This window comes from Eleginops maclovinus, chromosome 20 (assembly GCF_036324505.1).
Source record: "Eleginops maclovinus isolate JMC-PN-2008 ecotype Puerto Natales chromosome 20, JC_Emac_rtc_rv5, whole genome shotgun sequence".
NCBI lineage: Eukaryota > Metazoa > Chordata > Actinopteri > Perciformes > Eleginopidae > Eleginops > Eleginops maclovinus.
Window position 1 is genome coordinate 17,953,225 of NC_086368.1, and position 21,771 is coordinate 17,974,995.

Consider the following 21,771-nt stretch of genomic DNA (forward strand, 5'->3'; position numbering starts at 1 on the left):
GGGGGCGGGGTCAGATGTCTTTGACCGCACCTGTTTCATTCATAAACTGTACTGCAACTGCCTCAATGAATTGATTGTGTGTCTATGATTTTCACAGTGGTACATTTTTTTGAGTTTAGGTTATTCTGTTTCCATAACATGTTGTCATTCCAGTTAGTGAAAAGAAAACATCCAACGTTGTATGTCTTAAAAATATTTTTGTGTGAATGTGTTTATTTATTTCAACATTGCTTCTCTTAATGTCTTATAAATTCACCAACAGCTCAATGTCTCACTTTCTCATTTAAACACACAGTTTCAGAAAACTGTTCACATTATTCATGAAGTGATCAAACAGGTTTTATGGCCACATCTTTTAATTTTTACTCCATCAACATGTGTTTTTTCTTTTGATGATTTCCATCCACATATGATTTTTTTATTTGTTCATGCACTTGACATACTTTCTTTGGTAAGGTTCAAAGTTATTTTAAACACAAGTGTTTTCAGGTTTATATTCTGGAAATGTATTTAAATGAGCACCTATTTGATAAGATAATGCCTCATTCGTATATTTAGACATTTAAGCATTTCAGTTTTCTTGTAAAATAAAAATATTGTCTTGATATAGGCAATGAACTGGGTAACTTTCATGGTTATATCTATTAGTCACAATTTACCTTGTTTTCTTGACAACTTAATGTTTCCCCTTAATTGATAAATATGTGTTAGTTTATACATCAATGGCAAAGTCTATAGGCCTACATATAATCTACATTATATTTTAACTAACATGTTTTGATAATTCCAATGCAGTTTTAACTTTAAACTGATTTGCTGCACAGAGAGATATAGTATTGTTAATTCTAATCTCTTTGTCTTTCACATGTAAAGTGTAATTCCAATATAAAGCTTATAGGGGACATCACGGTATCATAAATTGATCATACTAATATGGAAATACAGTCAAATACACATCACACAATACACACACTACAATGCACTAATACACATACACCATTACGTTGGCAATTTACAGTGCAAGTAACTAAAATGGGTGCAGCCATTGTTTGTTTATTCAACACTTAGGCCTTATATTTGTGGTAAAAAATAGTATTAAAAAGATTTCACTCGGTTAAGTGTTTAAATTAAGTTAAGGATGCCACTTGGGGAAAAACTACAGATTCTACAATTATAATAAATATACAAGAAATAAACAAAGTACCAAAGTATAGAAATATTCAAATAAAGTACAAGTATCTATATTGTATTTAAGAAAGCTACTAAAATGGAAGTAAGCAAGTCAATATAACATGTGATAACTTTCAAATGTGATTTTCTGAAGGTCAACATAATGATAATTGCTATCGTTTAACAAGTGATTATTTAAATTGTAATAACTTACCTGTCTACAGTAAGAATGTGGAGCAATACATTGAATTTTACTCCATTAAATTATCAAATGCTAAGCATTGACTATATTTAAACAAAGCGATACAGAATTAGATTTTTTTTTTTACTGTAGCTTTTGTTTCTTGTACATGGCATGGGAATTCAATTAAAGACAGAGTACTGAGCTGAGCCATTGCATAGATGCCAAATAGTCCAGCTCGGGTACATTTGCACTTGGTGTTTAACTATCCGTTTAGGGTCCCTCTATCTGTGCTGGGAAGTTCTGAATGTTGCAAACAATCTGTGTCCGTTTACAGTACAAATATGTTTGAGCTTTACCAGTCTTTCCAAATGAAAGCGTGTTTGAGCTGGACAATCTTTCCGACCGTCTCCAAGTAATTGCCCAAATCCTCCACATGTCGTCCAGGACTTGTCTTTCCCACGACTGGTAAAGGAGGGGTCAAGTAGGAGGGGGTGGCCTGGTATGAATATATGACTACTAATGAGATGCTCCTCATAGAGAACCTTACAATTTGGGTATGAATATGTGTCCACAAAGAAGATCCAACAATAGCATCACCTAGCAACTCTTATCTGGAGGAATTTCAGAGTCAAGTCTTTGCTGTGAAGCGCCGCGTACTTGGAAAGAAGAGCCCCTCAATTTGAGAGCCAAACACAGCCAGACACCCTGACAAAGACCTCCCAAAATATCAACTGAAGAGGCGGACATTGTCTTGTCAAATGTTACTATACACAGACATTAATCATACAACAGACGGAGTGAAAGATGTTGGTTAAATAATAGATAACAAGTTAAGTGTGGGCTGATTTATGGCTTTTCTGACCTTCAAATGACAATAACTTCAACTGCTTACAAACACAAAATGTAGTTTAACATGATAATTTCAACAGGACGGGAAAAGAAGAAAAAAATAATCCCTTTCTTAATAAATCATGCACTGCAAATTAAGATGCGCATTAACCTCATAATGACGTGTGGATTGTTTTGTTTTTTACTTTTACATTATGAACATCATGATGAACTTTTCTCACAATGGTAAAACGTTACATTTCTAACATGGTTCCTGCAGCAGATAAAAAAGGTTGTTTGAATTGTATTTTCCTCAGATTTTTGTCAACCAACGCCTCCACAAATATCTTTTGTATGTCTTGTTTGTCTAAACTTTTGAATCTCTAATCTACATGTTCAAGTATCAGTTATTTTGAGTAACTATATTTAAACAAGTATATAAGTAACAATAAATAAGCTTTTTGTATCTTCGAGATATAAAAGTTAGGATCTGTTTTTTAATCCCACAAAGACCTAACACAATGCTTAAAGATCCAGAAATCCTCACTTGCAAATGCTCTGACACACTTTGTTTTGAGTGTGAACTGCCACTTGAAGGAAACTCTCCATCTTAAGTTCTCAAGCAGCCTTTCTCTCCTCAGTTTAACGGTTTTGATACACAACTAGGTACGCTAAGGTGTTATTTTCAAGTGTGTTAATGCTTAGGTTCTGAGAAGTGGTTTCTGTTGTCATCCAGTTCTCAAAGGAGTCAAAGGTTAACACCCTCTCTAACGCACAAGTATGCAAATGCTTTCATTACAATACAGGCTTCTTTTTATCCACCTAACAGTGCATGCGTGCTGCTGGAGAGCAAACTCACATCAGCGCCCTAACACCCCCTCCTCCTCTGGTCGCAGGCTTGTGAGGGTGATGACAACACAAAAGTACTTCACACTGGGGGCTGGGTCTGCATTTTGTGGGTCAGTGAATAGCAGGACGGAGCAGCAACGCCATGTCATTCAGAGCCTGCCCCCCTCATACCCCCTGCTTTCCTTACACTTCTCGTGGTATCAGCAAACAGAGAGGTGGATTAATGAAAGCACTGGGGAGTTTTTGTGTACTGCCAACATAAAATGCACCTACTGTTTTCCACCATCTCAGTGAGGCCCCCAAAACCCTTGTTAAGAACTAACGGATTCACGCCTTTGTTTATTCGTTCTGATGACTACAGCTTAACCATCAGTAAAGAAAGAAGTACTCAAATTATTTACCTAAGTAAAATAGAAAAGCCACACAAAAACCCAAAGCAATCATTTACCAGTAAAAGGGCTGTCACTTAAGTAAAAGTACAGAATCATTTAAAACAAAATCAACCTAAAGTAAAAAAGTTAAAGTGTTTCATGATTTAAAATTCTAAAAGCTTTATTGGCATAAAGTTTTGCCAAATGTAATTAATTAAAAGTATTACCAGATTTCACAAGGGATCATTATCATTGATGCTTAATATACAAGCAGTAATTTAATATTAAAGTAAACTGCATAAACAATTGTTTAATTAATGACAATGTATTGTATTTTATAAAATAATGATGCCTTTTGAATTTTTAATCAATGAAATAACTTATAAATGTAACTGTAAATAAAGATGTTGGAATAAAAATATCAAGCAAACTAAATTGTGCTAAAGTCTGGTACTTACATACATGTGTTCACATTATATTTCTGTGTATTTAGTTGTATTAGTTCCTTTTTTAGGTGTTTTTTATTTGTCTCAGTCTATGATTAAAATATGTGGGTCAATGACGGGACGAAATTTTTTTGTGTTCCTATGGTTTAGTTAAATTTAAAAAGGTTAAAATTTGAAAATAAACTCACAAATTACTTGAATACATTCTCTTTTTGAAGATCTAGTCTAAAATTTCTGGATTTGATCAATTTTGAGAGAATATTCAGGGAATAATGGTAAAAATGTCAATGTGGTGTAACCATAAAAACATTGTACCAAATACTTAAACTTGTCCAAAAAAGGTGAAATTCTCAATAAAACACATTATCAACTAGTTTGGCATAATCCTACATTTGTGTTGTGTTAGAAATGAAAAAATAAGTGGAACACCACTGTACTGAATATTATAACTATCGATGATTCTATATATATATATATATATATATATATATATGAGTCTATGATTAAAATATGCTATGGGGCATTTCAATAAAGGAAAAACCCTGAGCTTGAAAAAGCAGTTTCATTTTTATTTTTATAAATGAATATATTTAAAAGTCTGCTTGCAATAAAATAATGTGGAGGTTCCTGCTTTTCATTGTTGACAGTGAATTTGAGTTAAGGAAAACAGGTCTATCTCACTTCAGCCAGATAATCAGGCTAGATTTGAACCACAAAAAGAAATCGGACATGTGGGTCCTGAGTCAGAGGTCTGGAACAACACTAAAGCGTTTTTGAGATAATCCGGTGGGGTTTTATGAGCCTATGAGGTAAAACTATTCAACCCACAGAGTGTGTAATCCTTCTGATAACATAAAAATCACAGGGTCAAAACAATCATGTGTGTGACGACAAAAACATGAGTTATCTTAGCCAAACAACCAAGACACTGTTCAATTCTCTACTTGTATTGACACTGTATGGAACCATGTACTGATAAGCTGTACTCAAATAAACTACAACAGAAAGTAGGAAGTCACTAATCTTTGTGAGGTCAATACAGGTACATAATCTCTCTCTCCAAAGTTGAATAAAAAACACTCATTGTAAAGATTCTTCCAACAAAAGTGTGCTCCAATAATTATTACACCATAAAACCAATCCCAAACCACCCTCCTTTTATGTTTCCCACAAGCAGGATGGCTGTTGAGGAAGCTCCTTCGTTCAGTGCTCTGTTGTCTGCACTGAAAGGCCATTGTTTTCCCCCCTCTATGTTCCCAGTCAACTCGTTTTAAAAGCTCCACATGCCACCTGTGAAAAACACTACCTCTCTACACTGGAATTTGGGGTGGGTGTCTGTTGTCTACATGGGATATGTTGTGTGCGGCGTAGCGTTCAGAAACAAGAGATAGAACAAGCTCCGACACGTGTTTTTCTCTTATGATTGGAAGAAATGTGAGAATGTAGTTAAAAACCGGGAGCATTAGTCATACATTCATCTATTTGTGGCATCGCCCCGATCAGTCATCACTGCCTGCATTGGCACTGACATCATCAAAGAGCAGTGAATGCTGCAGGCACAGACAAATATTTAAGTAAGAATCCAAAGAAAGGTTTTCTCACCTTTGAAATATAAAACCACCACAAATTAACTTAACCTTTAAAGTCCCATATCAAATAACCAGTCATAAACTACTATTGGAAAAAAATAGCCTTGTTCATTGCTCAGTATTATGTTCTCATACAACAGGTTGTGTATTCAACTTTATCCCAGGCTGGGGTCACTGTAATCCTCCTCGTCTGGCAGGAGTGGGGGCCATGACTGAAAGTGAAATCTCCTCAGTAAAGACCCGTGTTAAATGTAATGGGTGTTGGCAAAGGGGCCTAATAAAGATGACAGCACACATTCATATGCATTCGTTTGTGTGCTCAGCTTGACGAAGTCTGCCTCACAGGCTTAACAAAGGGGAGGAAGGAAGCCAGGGGCTGTTGGGAATGCCTGGGGGGTGGAGGACGACAACACACTTAAACACACACTGTGGCCCTACAGCTTGCGTCCTGTGGTCTCTCAAGTCTGAAGTTATAGCAGTGACAGCTGGGGTAGCACGCTCTGCATGGGCTCATTCTCCCCTTAGCAGCTAACCCATTCCCCCCCTCCACACTGACACACACAGACTCACACGCACACAGTCTGCCGGACAGACACACACTCAACCAAGCACTCACACACAGGATGCTCCATCCTGTTTACTGTTTACATTTCACAGTGGCTGGCCAACATGGGAGGGCACTACAGCTTGATCACAGGCATTACAGCTGTTTGTAGGGTAGTGTGTGTGTGTGTGTGTGTGTGTGTGTGTGTGTGTGTGTGTGTGTGTGTGTGTGTGTGTGTGTGTGTGTGTGTGTGTGTGTGTGTGTGTGTGTGTGTGTTGGGCAGTGTTAAAAATGCAAGAACATGATGTTGAGCTGAAAATCTAAACAAACTTAGAAGCAACAGTTACCAAATGATATTTTGATCTGATCATACCATCTTCCTCGAATGGATAATTAAGTTTATTAGTGTTTATATAGCCTCTTTAGAACCGCTCTTGACATGGAAACAGCAGAAAATAAATAGCCTCTCTTATTTTGCAATTTCCTCTATTATTTATAATATTCAAATTGAATATATTTAAGTTTTGGACTATTTTGACCTGAGCCTTGGGCACTGTGAAACTGACATGGACATTTTCTCTTGTCTTCTGACATTTTATAGACATACAATGAATTGATTTAGCTAGTAAGTAATTGACATATTACAGTGATTGTTCTCATATAAAATGAGAACATCAAGAAACTACAGGCGACAAATATCCTCTTGGGTAACACTTGAGCTTTTACAAAAATGCCTTTTAATGTGCACTGTCCCTGGTAAACTAACTAATAAATAAAATCCAAACAATACTAAACCTTCTTGCTGGAAAGAAAAACAAAATAATAGCTTGTAGTTTTACGATTTTAAACAAAGCTTCAACGTTTCTAAATGGTTGTCTAATCTCAGCAGTTTACTTACTCTGTATGTGTGTATAAGAGCCTGAGTCAAGGAATGTGCTGTAACGACCACAACTGTTCAGAGGAGGAAAGGGAGGACCAGGGAGGGCGGCTGGCAGTGTGGTCAACAACAGTCGGATCATTCTTTGGCCAAAAGGGCACCTGCTTTGTTTGAGGTAGGTCTGGATTCATAGGGAGACAGCTGGACAATGCAAGGCAAACAGGACCTAATGTTTATCCACTCAAAGTCAGCAGTTTGTACTATTGTGATTTTGTTTTGCAAGGGGCCAGTTTTGCAAAATGACAGGCCAGGGGGCAAGTCAATAAACAATCATTCTTAATGTTTATCAGATGAAATGAATGGCCCATAACCTGCACATTCTTTCTTTATAAATGAACTGACCTATTACCTTATTAACTAAATTGACTTGACACAGGACCATTAATTACAAATAAAAGTGATTGAATTTAAAAGCTGTAACTGTATTTCTGTTGTTCAAGCTTTACCTTTGAATATGTTTATACAACATTAAACATAACATAACATTAGCCATGCATGTCAAATGCTATTACAGAGACAGAACAGTAATAACTTTAGCACTTTTAGTGTTAATTACATTTATAGTATCTGGATAACTGACATTTCTGAATCAGTTCTTCTCAGCTAATGTTTCCCTGTCGTGATCAATCATTGCATTGACCGTTTTTGACATCTCGGAGTACAGCTGTTGTATTTCAGTTTGCATTGGTGCTTCAGAGCTGATGGCATTTGATTGATGAGTTTCAAACTGAAAAGTGAACGGCTGAAGTCGAAAGCAGCTATACCAGAAAGACACCAACAGAGGTCCCTCTTGTGTTGACAAAAACCTTGCAGTCTACAGCTGCCCCCCAGTGACAGTCACTTGATACATCTGATAAATGAATAGTGTAGAAGTTGGTGAATTATTTATGAAAAACCACAAGTCCATTCATTTAAATGTGCTTAAGGTAATTTATAACTTAAAAGTATTGTGCAAACAAAGATATGTGTCATAATATATAGAGTTAAACTTTGCAGAGAAGACAGGCCTAATCCACAACTACATTTTATTACTTAAATCCATACATCCAATTTAACTGATAACAATAATCTAATTCATCTAAACTCAGTTTGTCAGTTTGCAACATATGTGTATTTATATTGTAAAACATATTTCCTTCACTAGTATCATGTGATTGAAAAAAGGCACTGTGCATGTTTGGATTCGACTCAATTTCCATACAAAGGGATGCATTTATATTAAATGTGTTATGGTAGAAAGGGATGCATTTATATTAAATGTGTTATGGTAGATGTGCTTCTGAATATGGTGCATGGTTACAATCAAATAAACACTTTTAACTGAAACATGCCTGAGGTACAAGTGTCGATTTGACTCATACATACCATTCTTATCCTTTAAATTTGATCGTTCTGTTATTTATATATATATATATTTAAAAACCCATTATAAAGCCTCCATCAGCTGCAGCCAAAGCGGTGCCCTATCACGTGACTGGAGCAGGAAGCGTTTACTGACGGTGCACGGAGTCGTTCATTTATGTTTCCGAGGGGCAGGTTAGTAATTCAATTAACATTTAAAGTAGTTTGTCCGCTTCCTTTACAATATATGTTTCTCTTCAGTCTTTCAGTCTCTACTCTCCACATGTATTAGGGACACTAGAGTCGAAGACATAGCGAAAGTGATTGTGGAGCTGTGTGTGTAACGCTAGCGGAAGTTTGACAGCTAGCAGGTGTCGGTGTGTTGTGTTGTAAAGTTATCGACTGCAGGGAAAATAATTGTTAGCATTAACGAGTGTGTTTCACCAAAGGATCTTTATATGCTGTTTAAACAGAGAGTGTGTGGATGAATGTTACTTACGTTCACGAAGAGCCATTAGTGGTTACATTTCTTTAACTTGTATTCATGCAGCTCATTGTGCTTTGAACCCGCGTCTTACAACCCCCTCACGTTTATATTTGTTATGTTTTGTTTCCTGATGAGCGAGAATACAGCTACATGAAAACACATTTGCATGGGAGAATCAGGATTTTGTGCACGTGTATACGTGACGCGTTCATGAGCCTTTTGAACTGCATTATGTGTGTTGTGTTTTCAAGCTGACTTGCAGCAGTGGCGTGCACACACACGGTGAGGGTCAGGGGAGCAGACACAAACAATTGACATACCTGTGGATCATGCTGCTTTACGAGAGCCAAACAAAGCATTTGGCAAAGTCTGCATGTAAGAATACTTCTAGTATTATTACTACTTTCCTTTCACACTGAATGTAGTATACTGGAGACCCCGCCCACTCATCACCTAATTGTATGTTCATTAGATTTGCTAACTGCACCATTTACATTTTTTTCAAAATTGGTAGTTAAATTTAAGTCACACATGTAAGCTGCATATTCCCTAAAGTTGGAAAACTAAATATCCTGTAAGTTTTAAAACGATACTTAGTTAACTTTGCCCCTGCAGGCTGCCTGTGGGGACCTCCAACTACAAATTGCTTTCGGTATCATTTGTACAAAATGACTAATGACCTGAGACAGTTATATAGTGTTATACATTTAAATGTTGACATGACTATACCCTGTTTTTCCACACGCTAAGTTTAACGAGCCTTTGTTGTTGAATTCTGAGTGTGAACTTTATCTCCCCTTGATATGCATAGAAGCAGATGTGGCCACAGTGTTGATTACAGTTACATTTACTTCCCAGTGACGTTCATTCCTATCTTCACTTTGTGAAATAAAGAACCCTTTGTATGCTTTTATCATTTACAAGCTATTCACAACGACACTACTGCATAACCTTTTGCATAACCATGTTCCAAATTCTCATGATTAAATAGTCACAAATTAGCATGTAGTTGGAACTGAAGGCTAATGGCAGGATTAAAAAGGAGGCCAGTTGAATAAGTTCGCTAGTTTCTTATGATAGCGAGTGGATTGTTAAAACATCCCTGGCCCGAGACTTATTTAACTTACTGTCGACCTCTTGGCTGTGACAAATTAGTACCCACAGATCCAAACAAGATACGGCCATATCCCTGCAGCGCTTTTTTCAGTGATGAACAAAACGGCTCAGTCATGAACGACGTTTTCATTCCATGTGGGCAACGTATAGTGGTTAATGTTGTCTTGGCAGCTCTTGCCAAAAATGTATTTTCTTTTAAGAGACTTCCTCAGCATTTCACAAAAAAAAAGTTATTGAATGCAAAAGCTGATGGTTAGATGAGGGTCAAGTGTGATGGTCTCTTCAGGAGGAGATGCCTCTTTTTTTAAAGCTTACTTTTGATAGCAAGTTTGATGGATATATGAGTCATTTTGGAGCGTGTATGTGGTGAGGGGGTAAGATTTGTTGTGCAGATAGAAAATAAAAGCAGCTTGTGACTGAGGATAAGTCATGTGTGGAATTACCCGGATAAGTTCTCAACAGGACCAAAATAAAAAGCTGAATAGGACGGTCTCTTTTCAGATGATATGCAAGTTAATTGATTCCTGAGGGCAAATAAGCATAACAATTACCTTGAAGCCATCAAGAAAAAGATAAGAATTCAAGTTATATGTTTGAAAAGAGTTTGTGTTTGTCAAAAAGCCTATATAAAATATTCCAGCTGACTTGTGTATGTTGTCAATCTTTATTTAAGATGGGATATCTGTTAATGTTTTAAGAAAAAGCAAATATTTTGACTGTAGTAATCTCTCTCACAGTAAATCAGACCTGATATTCAGCTGTGAGCACTGGCACTGTGTAAACATGACTGAGCAACGCAGGGATTCCTGATGTTGCTCTTTATCATTACATTAGCTTCATACAGTTTTCAGTCCCTCTAGAGGATAAAATGTTTTCAGTCATTAATCAGGTTTATAATATCTACTTTAAGCCTAGGCTTTTACTTTATATCTATAATACCACAGATGCATGGTTAGCGGTCACTACATGAAGCTTTTAGAGATGTGTGTCGTATATCAAAGGAGCAATTGGTTACATGGAGACACTGATCATTTAAATTTGTGTCCCATTTGCACCCCTATTTGTGCCTTAAAGATATGTTCCCTCTGACTCTTTTTATAATTACAGTCTCCAGATTTGAACTGAATTGAAAATCAATGAAAGCCAAGGAACAAATGTAGATGAGACTTCATTGCTAAAGAAATAGTTATATATTGTGACTTTACCATTTCATGTTTGCTTTCTTTGAATATATATATGAATGCTCAGGATGTCAAAATAATTAAGGCTGCAAATATTTTAAATTAAGGGTTCTCTTCTTCTTCTTCTTCTTCTTCTTCTTCTTCTTCTTCTTCTTCTTCTTCTTCTTCTTCTTCTTCGATTCGGAACCTGATATAATTGACACCAAGTTAATCAAAGCAAGCTTTAATTTCCTTCCTAACCTTGACATCGCTTAAAAATGGGCCTCTATGTTGTTGATCCCTATCAATAGCGGATTTGTATTTTTCTTGTCAAAGTTGCTCACAATGTATTGCATATTTATTTTATGTTTCTTCTTCAAGGTCTTACAGCACATAGGTGAAGGTTTTCACTTGCAGACCTAAAGTACTACACAGGTAAAACGGTTTGTAATGCTCAGTGTAGCACAGGATAAAGGTCTTTGTAAAACTGTGTGTGTGCAGTTGATTCATCACTAAAACTAAACGTTGCAAACTGACCATGATAACATTGTGTTGATAGGCAAACTCCCACATGGTCATGGGGGAAGTCCATTGTCCTCGGTGCGCTGACCTTACAGCTCTGTGTGTGTGTTCGGTGCTTTACTCACCAGCCTGGTTGGCCTATTAACTGATTGAAGACTTTTGCAGATTTTCCTATCTGCCTACACAATTTTTAAACTGTTGCAAAATCATTTGGATGGACTTTCCCATCACTCTATCAACAGTGGGACGTTTGTACGGGAAGCTCAATGGCCCTGGGCATAGTGCAAAGTCTACACTTCACCAGTACTGATGATTACGCTAGTTACAACATTACTGCACCACACAACCAGCTCTCAGGGAGACTTTAAAACGGCTGCAGAAGGAGACATTGCTCAGGAATTGATTGTTTATTTATATTGTCTTTGGAGATTTGTGTAAGTTTAAATGTTATATTAACTATTTTTTAACATTCATAGTGTTCACATTATTCATCTGCATTAGTTTTTGTTACTTTCAAGTGTTGTATACATCTGTAGATTTTTGACACTATCTGCATGTATGCATGGTAAAACATTTCACTGGGACTTAATTTCTCAGTTGTTCCTTTTTACTATGTGGCTCATAAGACAGCTACTAAATGGTTGCATTTAGTTTCTGAAGATATTGATTCCAAACTATTTTGATAATAGATTGTTTCACTTGCAACTTAACAGTTCTAGCCTTTTAAGTTGTGATGATGTTAACATTGTTGAGTTTTAGGCTGTTTGTACAATACATAACATTGGGCTATGGGTAATTATTATAGGAAATTATAATAGGCATCTTTCAGATTTTTTTTGCTGAAATTTTACACAATACGATTTCGGTCTTAGTGGACTCAGATGATTAAGTTAATCTAATCAATTGGTCATGGAAATCATATGAGTGTTCATCAACAAAAAATGTCTTTAGTCAAGGACAGTCCTACCGGTAATCATGAAAATAATTTGCATATTAATAAAAAATGCTTGATTTTGATCATGGCTTTGATATGTCCAAGTGCTTGCTGCTGCTATATAACTGACTTCATGTGATGTCTCTCATTGCTGTGTTTACACAGGAGTTTGGACGGTTAGGACCAGACCATGTTTTTGGCTGTGGTCCTGCTCCTGGTCACTCTGAGTGTCCAGGGAGGAAATGGCGAGGAGCAAGCAGAGGCACAGAGACCCGGCCATATTTCCGTGGTGATCGTGGGAGCCACAGGGGACCTGGCAAAGAGGTACCTGTGGCAGGGCTTCTTCGAGCAGTACGTTAACCAGGTCAGTGGTGGAAACAGTTTTTCCTTCTACGGCGGGGGACTGTCACCTACCAGCACCGCCACCCCGATCTTCTTTGAGATCATCAAGAATGTGTCCTGCTCAGAGAACACATCACCAGAGCGCTGTGCTGTGCTGAAAGAGCAGTTCCTGCGGCTCGCTCAGTACCACCAGCTAAAGACCTTAGAGGACTACCAGGAACTGGCCAAGCACATTGAGAAAGAGCTTCAACAGGAGGGAATAACAGAGGCAGGCAGGCTCTTCTACCTCTCTGTACCTGCCTTTGCATATGCGGATATTGCTGATAAGATAAATAACAGCTGCAGGCCAACCAGCGGGGTGTGGCTGAGGGTGGTGCTGGAGAAACCTTTCGGACATGACTTCAGGAGTGCTCAGCTTCTTTCATCTCAGCTTGGGAGCTCCTTGAAGGATGAGGAAATGTTCAGAATAGACCATTACCTGGGAAAGCAAGTAGGAAAACCCTCTACATGTGTGTGCCATTAACCCATGACCCTTTAATTAAGGTGTTTTGATTTCATGGTTTATATTGTTCTGCTTTTGTGCAAAGGTGGTGGCAAAGATTCTTCCATTCAGAGTGGAGAACAAGAAGTTTTTGGATCCCATCTGGAACAAGCACCACATCGAGAGAGTTGAGATCGTCTTGAAAGAGACCCTCGATGTTAAAGGTGATTAATAATTGCATATGTTCTTGTTACATTAGATTATGTAATAAAATGAATGCCTTCATTCATTTAAAAAATGAGACAACATCCTAACAACAATTATTATTTTATACATTTGTGTATGATACATACAAATACTCAAAATGTTTAAAGGAGCAATTAGTAGATTGTCTGCCATTGGTCAAAATCACATCCAGTGTCACTATATTTCTTAGCCTTCCTCAACATATATAACATCTACTTATCAAAACATACATTGTGGTTGTTTATTGAAAATTGCAATTATTATCACACTTTAAACTTTTTGTGAAACTCCAGCATTTTGTAATTTATTTTTAAAACTTTGCACTCAAACTGTTAGATGTGAGGATTAATGCACAACAGAGTGAAACAGATTAATGTGTGTTGAGTTATTACATGCTGTGTGGTTGCAATCATTTTCTAAATAAGTCTTTTGAGATATTTGGGGGTAATGTCCTCTCTTGTTTGTTTTGTCCTGAAGGTCGTATTCCCTTCTATGACCAGTACGGGGTGATCAGAGACGTGATGCAGAACCACATGACTGAGGTCATGACTCTGCTGACCATGAGGCTTCCTGTGAATATGAGCAGCACTCAGGAGCTGCTGCAAAAAAAGCTGCAGATCTTCAGTAATCTGCTGCCTTTAGGCAAGAACCAAGCTGTGATTGGCCAGTACCAAGCGTACAAAACATCAGTGCAGCAGGAGATGAATAAAACGAAAGATCACATCAGTCTCACACCAACATTTGCAGGTGACAGCTTTTCCTTCTAATCATTATGACTGTATGTATTGGAAAACTTAACATACAACAAATATATTTCTGCTACTAAGTGACTATATTTGTGTCTTTCAGCTGTGTTGGCACACATCGATGAGGCTCGTTATGAAGGTGTGCCCATTCTTTTGATCTCAGGGAAGATGTTAGATGAGCGAGTGGGATACGCACGCATACTTTTTAAGAACAACATATTTTGTCTTCAAAACCAAAACAGCGTTCACTGCAAGCCCAAACAGATCGTTTTCTACTTTGGCCATGGCCAACTTAAATATCCAGCCATTCTTGTGAGTAAGAATTTATTCAAGCCAGTTTTAATGGAACGTGAGTGGAAGGAAGTGACAGAGCATACAGATGTTGATGTTCTAGGTTTGCCTATTTCAGACTATTATGTGCAGACGCCATCAGAGAATCGAGAAGCTTATTCAGAACTTATTTCTCACATTTTTGCTGGACGTAAGAATAGTTTCATTAGTGCTGAAAACCTGCTAGCCTCCTGGGGCTTATGGACGCCGCTGCTCAGCAGTTTAGCGGGCTCTTTCCCCCGCATCTACCCCGGGGGTGCCGACAACGGAGACATGCTGAACTTGCGTGTGGAAGGGAAAGACATTAGCTACAGCAGTGAGGTGGTGATAATAGGTGCTGATCAGATGAGTGGCACATCAGCAAAAGATTTCCAAGTGATGCAAGGCAAGTTCCGCAGTGCTGACATGGTGTCGGCCTGGTCCGAGGAGCTGGTGGAGAGGCTGGCTGCAGACATTCATGAAGCAGCGGAGGCAGCGGTGCGTAAAGGTGGTGTTTTCCATCTTGCCCTCTCCGGTGGCTCCTCTCCTCTCGCTCTGTTCCACAGGCTGGCGCTGCACCACTTCTCTTTCCCATGGAGGGACACCCATGTGTGGATGGTGGACGAACGCTGCGTGCCTCCCACTGAACTGGAGTCCAACTTCAACAGCCTGCATGACCATCTTCTGCAGCATGTGAGGATACCTTATTACAACATCCACCCCATGCCAGTGCAGCTCAACCAGCGTCTGTGTGTGGAGGAGGACGCAGGAGCGCTGCTGTATGAGAAAGAGGTCAGAAATTTAGTCAATGGCTCCAGCTTCCACTTTGTGCTGCTGGGGGTCGGCTATGACGGCCACACTGCCTCTCTGTTCCCGGGCAGTAAAATTTCAGAACTCGGGGACAGTCTGGTGGCCCTCACTGAGAGCCCCATCAAGCCTCATCAACGCATGAGCCTCACTTTCAGCGCCATTAACCAAGCGCGCACGGTGGCTCTGTTGGTGATGGGCAAAGGCAAGCATGAACTGATCACCCAGCTGAGCAGGGTGAAGGACAACCCCGACAAGTGGCCCGTCACCGGGGTGGATCCTGCTGACGGAAAACTGGTTTGGTATATTGATTATGATGCACTTTTAGGCTAGGAATCACATTCCAAACATTCAATCAGAATTTTTTTCGAGCTGCTTTTAATTTGACGACTGATTGGTGCAAAAGAAAGTATGAGCCAGCACTTAAAGGACCAGTAACTTTACATGGTTGAACTCAATAACCACAAATAATTACATGTACTTAATGGTAACACTTTCTATGATGGCTATTCTATTAAGCGTTTAAAAATATACTTATAATGCCCTATAATCGTCTTAATGCACTGCATTATAATAGATATTAGAACCAAGAAATATCCATAAAACTTTATTAAAAAAGAATTAAAACACATACTTTATTATTGCTTGACACTCAATGATATGTTTGTTTTGCAAGATTCATAGTATACCATACCGTTCCTTTTGTAAAACATTATAAACATTTGAAAAAGCTATATAATGTATAACAATCATATACTTTACGGTATAATAAGCTAAACGTAAACATTATGTTTGATAATATTATTTTGATGTCAAAGTATTTTGATACTTGAAAATCAATATAAAGAACTTTATAATGTGTTATATTTATTGTATAGAGCATTATGAACACGTATGAGTGCTTATAGTTATAACGGGCTATAAGCAGATTATGAAGCATTAGTAATCAAGCATGTTTATAATTCATTTGGACATCATAGAAGGTGTTGCTGTAACATTGCAGCTGTATTTTGTAAGAATGCATGGTTATATGTGGTTAATGGGTTAAAATCTACTGCCCTTTTTATTCAAAGTTTGAACCTCATTCAAATATGTGTGTGTGGGGGTGAAATGTATACTTTTTTATATAGTTTATCTAATTATGTGTGAGGTGAAGGAAAAACACATGTTGACAGTTTACAAAGTGTAACGCTATAAACATATCTGATGTCATTAGTTTTCAATAAGTTTGGGTGCCAAAACCAATTCTAGCTAACAGGAAGATTCATTAACTAATAATCAAGGTGGTTTCTATGATCTCAGGTGATTTTTGTGAATGTGCCAACAAGCTGTTCACTGAGTAATCTACATTTATCAGCTGTGTGTTTTCTATTATAACTGGCAAAGAAATGTCATCAGTTAAAAACAATGAAATGTGAAAACATGTTTAAACTGGAGATAACAACATTTGTTATTGAAATGTTTCAGGTAATTCAAAATATTTGGTGCTTCACAAATAAAAAAAATGCTCATTCCTGTTCCATTCACATTCCACTCTCAATTCATATAAGTTTGCAATTGTTTGGAAGAATTGGGTGTGAGAGATATAAGCTGAAAGATAATAGCTGTAGTCTGTTCCTATTGCTTTTCTCTTCCTTTGAGAGATAATGTTCAGTACTACAGAGTTCACACATCTTTATTAACTTCCTTGGATTGAGTGTGAAACAATTGTCCCTCATCAAATAAAAATCAAATTGTTTTAACGGTTGAAACAAACACCAGCTTTGTGATGTTCTTTCTGAAGTGAGCGATTGAACGTGAGAGGGATTAAGTCACTTTCCCATGGTTTAAAGTTACCAGCTGCCGGTGGCATGGAGACCACATGAAATCTTAATATGTGGAGTTTCAGATGTCAACGCGGGACAGCTGGACCGCTTTACTGCTCATTGTTTCTGCTTGGGTCCGACACATGCTTCCTGTTAGTCAACCAGAGGCCTCCTCTCACCATGAAAAAACCTGAACAGACACAGGCAGTTGTTATTTCCTTTGAGCAGAATACTCAAACTCAAAGTCCCACATTATTTAGAGTAAATACACTTTACCTGTACTGAAAATGGAAGCAACAGTTAGGATAAGGGACATGTAGTACAGCTCCGGGGTGGTTTTGGCCTGTGAATGTAAACCTGTATGTGAATAACTTTCATGCTGTAGTTTCTCAGCAGAATTTAATGATGATATTCAGTGTTTGTCTTACACACGCTGCTGCTGTCAGAGTCAGGATGGCAGTGCAGAGACCTTGTCCACATGTCAGAATCCCCAACACATGATAGGAGGCCCACAGGCTGTGAGGAACTGGGTCTATCATTGTGAATACCACGGAAAAACCTGTTGATGGAGTTGAAGTCAAGTCTGTAACCATTCTTTTTTTGGCAGGTACCTGCACTTTATTTCCATTTAAAGGAACTTTAAACTTCTACTCTATTACATCTCAGAGGAGAAGTGTGTACTGTTTACTCCTTTACATTCGACTGTCAGCATTGATTATCTTTCTCATTACAATTTTTCATAATTTCCTGTCCAGTGAAAACAATATATCTCGACATTTTCGATTTTTTTATTTGAATTTTTCTGATAAACTGAGGAATTAAGTATTTTTCTGAGTAGCAATTATTTTAATTAGCATTCCCTTTAACAGTTACAGCAGTAGTATGCTATCATAATATTAATCCATAATTATAAAGTAAAACACTGATGGGACATTTTTCTGCGGAAATCTTTTGTTGATACATTGAGTACATTTAACTGTATTCAAACATACTTTTATTCAAGGCAGATCTTGAATGCAGGATTTTTCGTGGTGTATTCCTGCAGTCTGGTATAAGGACTGCTAAGTAAAGGATCTGAGTACTTCTTCCACCACATGTGAAACAATGTGACGGGATTTACCTGCAGCAATGAAGGACAAGGCGATAGAGGCTGACAGGTTGTTCAGAAGTGGCTGCCTGCAGTATCTTGAGGATTTTGGACTTTAAAACAAAACAGGTACGATGATTAATGCACCGGTCAATTTTTTTCTCCAAATGACTTATGGTTCCATCACCTGTGACCTAGTTACCTTGCCATGACGTAGAACTGAGGAACCAGGACAACAGCTGCAAACACTGCATTCACTATTTGACTACACATGGAATAAAACGTCAGCAGTAAAACACCCTACGTTTTAATTAACATTAATTAGCATTAAAACGTAGGGTGTTTTACATAGGGGCATTATTTCCTATCAGATCAAAACAGAAACATGACTCATGAAAACAGCACTTACAATTTTAGCCTCTGATTCCTTGGTATCCACCGGCTGCTATGATAAGCCATGAAGATTAGCATGTAGAGGAACATGGATGATGCAGCAGACCAGCAGACTTTACTGTAACACTACTCCTGGTGGCTGGACGGAGCTGCCAACAGCTCCAAATGTGAGCAGGAGGAAGGCTTGTGTTTCACGCTGCACATGTTCAGAAACTTCTGCTGCATGATGGAGGGGCAACTAATGATAATGTTCATCAATGATTAATGTGCTGCTTATTTTTTAGATGAATCGATTAATTGTTTGGTTATAACTTTTTTTTTAGAAATTGGTATAAAATGTCCATTCCAGTTACCTAAAGTTGTGATGTCTTGTTTTTTCAGTCCCAAAAACTAAATATATTCTGTTTAATGTTTTATAAATCAAAGAAAAAAATGTCATCTCCATATTTGAGATGCTGAAAACAGCCATGTTTAATTTTTGAAAAATAACCAACAATGACTTGATTATCAAAGTGGTTCCAAGGTATTTATCTGTGCATTGGCCAATTCATTCCACTTATCATTGCAGTTCTACTTCATATTGTTGACCCTGATAGCCAAACGTCTGCTTAACATTTGAGCTTTAATGTAAGGTTGTTATTTTAAGGAACATCTGGAATATTAAAGATGAGTACACTTAGATGTAAGAATGACGGAAGTTTTTGTATTAACAGGAACAGGAAAGTTTCCTCACATTATGTGTAAAAGGTCCTGTTCCACCCTCCAGTGTTCCTCCTTTGTATTTGTCCAAAATAGCTGCTGTTGGCAACATATCACCCCTGCCCCATATTTACACACAATGAATAATCAACCCTTGTACTATAAACATGTTTACTTAAGATCCTTGAGCTGATGAGTTCCAGAGTCCTACAAACATCCAAAGATGCCTGTCGACTACAGCGGGACTTGGGACATTGTCAGCAATGTCAATTTTGAAGGATACATGGTCGCACTTGGTAAGTAAATACTGAAAGAAACTAACTGTACTGTGCCTTTAATTAACATTTCATTATGATATGAGATAACCTTCATTTATAATTGATTGAGTAGTTTATCTCGTCATTGAAACTTTAATGAAAAGAGATTCTCAGCCTAATGTTATGTGAATAAGAGGAGAAAATCCATCCTCAGTGTGCATTCCTTTTTGTCAATGACCTGGAGAGTATTAAGTGGACATTTATTCATATTTACATTTGATTATACACAACTGATTTGTCAGGAAATTAAAAAAGAAGAATTATATGATTGATGTTCGGCAAAGAAACATGAAAATAAATAGATCATGGAATAATGTGCCTCCACATATAGAGGGGACTCTCCAAAACATGTTGGCTAATTCACAATTACATCAGGACCTTGATATGGCTTTTTCCATTGAGTAAACTTTCAATATCCTGTCTTTCCACTGATTTTGGGTGAGTGGTGGGCACTGGTTTGATCCAAGATAAAATCATGTTTGCGACCAATAAAAGTAAAAAAAACAAACTGATCAGAGCATGTGGTAGCAGGGTGTACTTCAACAAACTCCTCTCATTTTGACATGCAGGCATTGATTTTGCAACACGCAAGATTGCCTCGATGTTGAAGCCCCAGAAAGTGATTAAGCAAGATGGAGATTGCTTCACAATCAGGACATTCACCACCTTCAGAAATTATGAGAATTCATTCCAAATTGGGGAAGAGGTCAAAGAGGTGACTAAAGGGATGGACAACAGGACATGTCAGGTAATAACGTTGAACACATTGTGACGACAACGATAGACGATAAATGATAAAGCAACACATCCCTAATGTATTCTGTGCTTTTTGTTTTGTTTTCTGTATCAGTCGGTGGTGAACTGGGAGAATGATAAGCTGGTGTGTGTGCAGAAAGGAGAAAAGAAGAACCGAGGGTGGACTCACTGGATTAAGGGGGACGAGCTTCACCTGGTATGATTCAGCAGTTTATATTCTGTTGGACCCTTGCTGGCAGGTAGAGCAAAAAGCTCAAGTAAAAAAAATGGAAGATACTGACTTTTATTTTCAGTTTTTTTCAGTTTTTGTATTATAAATAACAATAGCACACAGTACTTGACATGTACAGTATGTGTGAATGTACATGCTGTAGGTTGGTTAGGTTTGTTGTAAATTATACATTTTTGTTTGTGTTTCTAATGCAATTTACATTTTCTAGTTAAAAATAAGAAAAACATAAACAATTTATTGAATTAAGCTCAACTTATACATGGAGGAAATGTTAAACAGCTTTATGTTTTTCTCTTCAAAGGAACTTACTTGTGAGGATCAAGTCTGCAAGCAAATCTATAAAAGGACTTTGTGATGTGTCTTAAAAAGTATCAGACTTCAGAGAACTTCATTTGTGTTTCCATGAAATGAAAAAAACAGTATTTGCCACAAAATCTTTAAATAAAGAGCATTTTGAAAGAATGTGTGTGATGAATTTGTACCCACAGTAGAGGAGTGGGATGAGGAAATAATTCATTTTTTCTTGGTCTAAAGTCTTGAAAATTATTACAGACATACTTTCGGCAAGAATCTAACAGTACAACATTGTAATATTTAGGTTCAAACTTTTATCAATCGTCATCAGGACTTTAGGAAAAAAGAGGACATGCTAACATTGTATTGAATAAATGGCATCCATTCAAACTATTTGTGTACACTGACTATGTGTGTATATGTTTGATATTGAACACTTCTCTATTTAATAGACAAGAACAACACCAATTGAAGCTCCCTCTGTGTGTAGTATACTTAAAAATGTCCACAAAAAATAAACATTTGTCCAGATAGGAATTATGACAGAGCTGCTGCACTGTAAGAGTGTACATGTGAACCTAATTGAGTGGCCACTGAGTATATATTTAGTAACATGGGATTACGATTATACAGTATAATGAAGCATATAGAAAAAACAGCATGTGTCCTTAGGCTAAATATAATATATGACACTTGTTGGCACAAATCACGGAAGCATACATTATACAAAGTCTCGGTGTTGCAGTTCCTCCTCCCGACCACATGGGGTGGTGTACATT

General features: G+C 37.5%; 3 protein-coding genes across 5 annotated transcripts; 2 read left to right on the forward strand and 1 right to left on the reverse strand.

The window, feature by feature from the left end:
• The first annotated feature begins 8,385 nt into the window (after positions 1–8,385).
• On the forward strand, positions 8,386–17,164 carry h6pd (hexose-6-phosphate dehydrogenase (glucose 1-dehydrogenase)). Of its 3 annotated transcripts, none has more exons than XM_063911584.1 (5): positions 8,386–8,454; positions 12,644–13,310; positions 13,408–13,525; positions 14,025–14,294; positions 14,397–17,164. In XM_063911584.1, the coding sequence occupies exons 2-5, from the start codon at positions 12,669–12,671 to the stop codon at positions 15,740–15,742; spliced, it is 2,376 nt and encodes a 791-aa protein (XP_063767654.1). In that variant the 5' UTR covers positions 8,386–8,454; positions 12,644–12,668; the 3' UTR covers positions 15,743–17,164. The 3 variants fall into 3 exon arrangements, with proteins under 3 accessions (XP_063767654.1, XP_063767656.1, XP_063767653.1); XM_063911586.1 differs by lacking the exon at positions 8,386–8,454 and adding an exon at positions 11,404–11,457; XM_063911583.1 differs by lacking the exon at positions 8,386–8,454 and adding an exon at positions 11,826–11,978.
• Positions 15,930–18,881, reverse strand: LOC134883283 (uncharacterized). The gene is made up of 6 exons (XM_063911587.1): positions 18,711–18,881; positions 18,504–18,566; positions 18,335–18,414; positions 17,643–17,773; positions 17,491–17,557; positions 15,930–17,404 (listed from the first exon to the last, which is right to left on the reverse strand). The coding sequence occupies exons 1-6, from the start codon at positions 18,782–18,784 to the stop codon at positions 17,325–17,327; spliced, it is 495 nt and encodes a 164-aa protein (XP_063767657.1). The 5' UTR covers positions 18,785–18,881; the 3' UTR covers positions 15,930–17,324.
• A 578-nt stretch (positions 18,882–19,459) lies between these two features.
• On the forward strand, positions 19,460–21,160 carry rbp7b (retinol binding protein 7b, cellular). Its single transcript, XM_063910225.1, has 4 exons — positions 19,460–19,689; positions 20,280–20,458; positions 20,561–20,662; positions 21,000–21,160. The coding sequence occupies exons 1-4, from the start codon at positions 19,617–19,619 to the stop codon at positions 21,051–21,053; spliced, it is 408 nt and encodes a 135-aa protein (XP_063766295.1). The 5' UTR covers positions 19,460–19,616; the 3' UTR covers positions 21,054–21,160.
• The last annotated feature ends 611 nt before the right edge of the window (positions 21,161–21,771 follow it).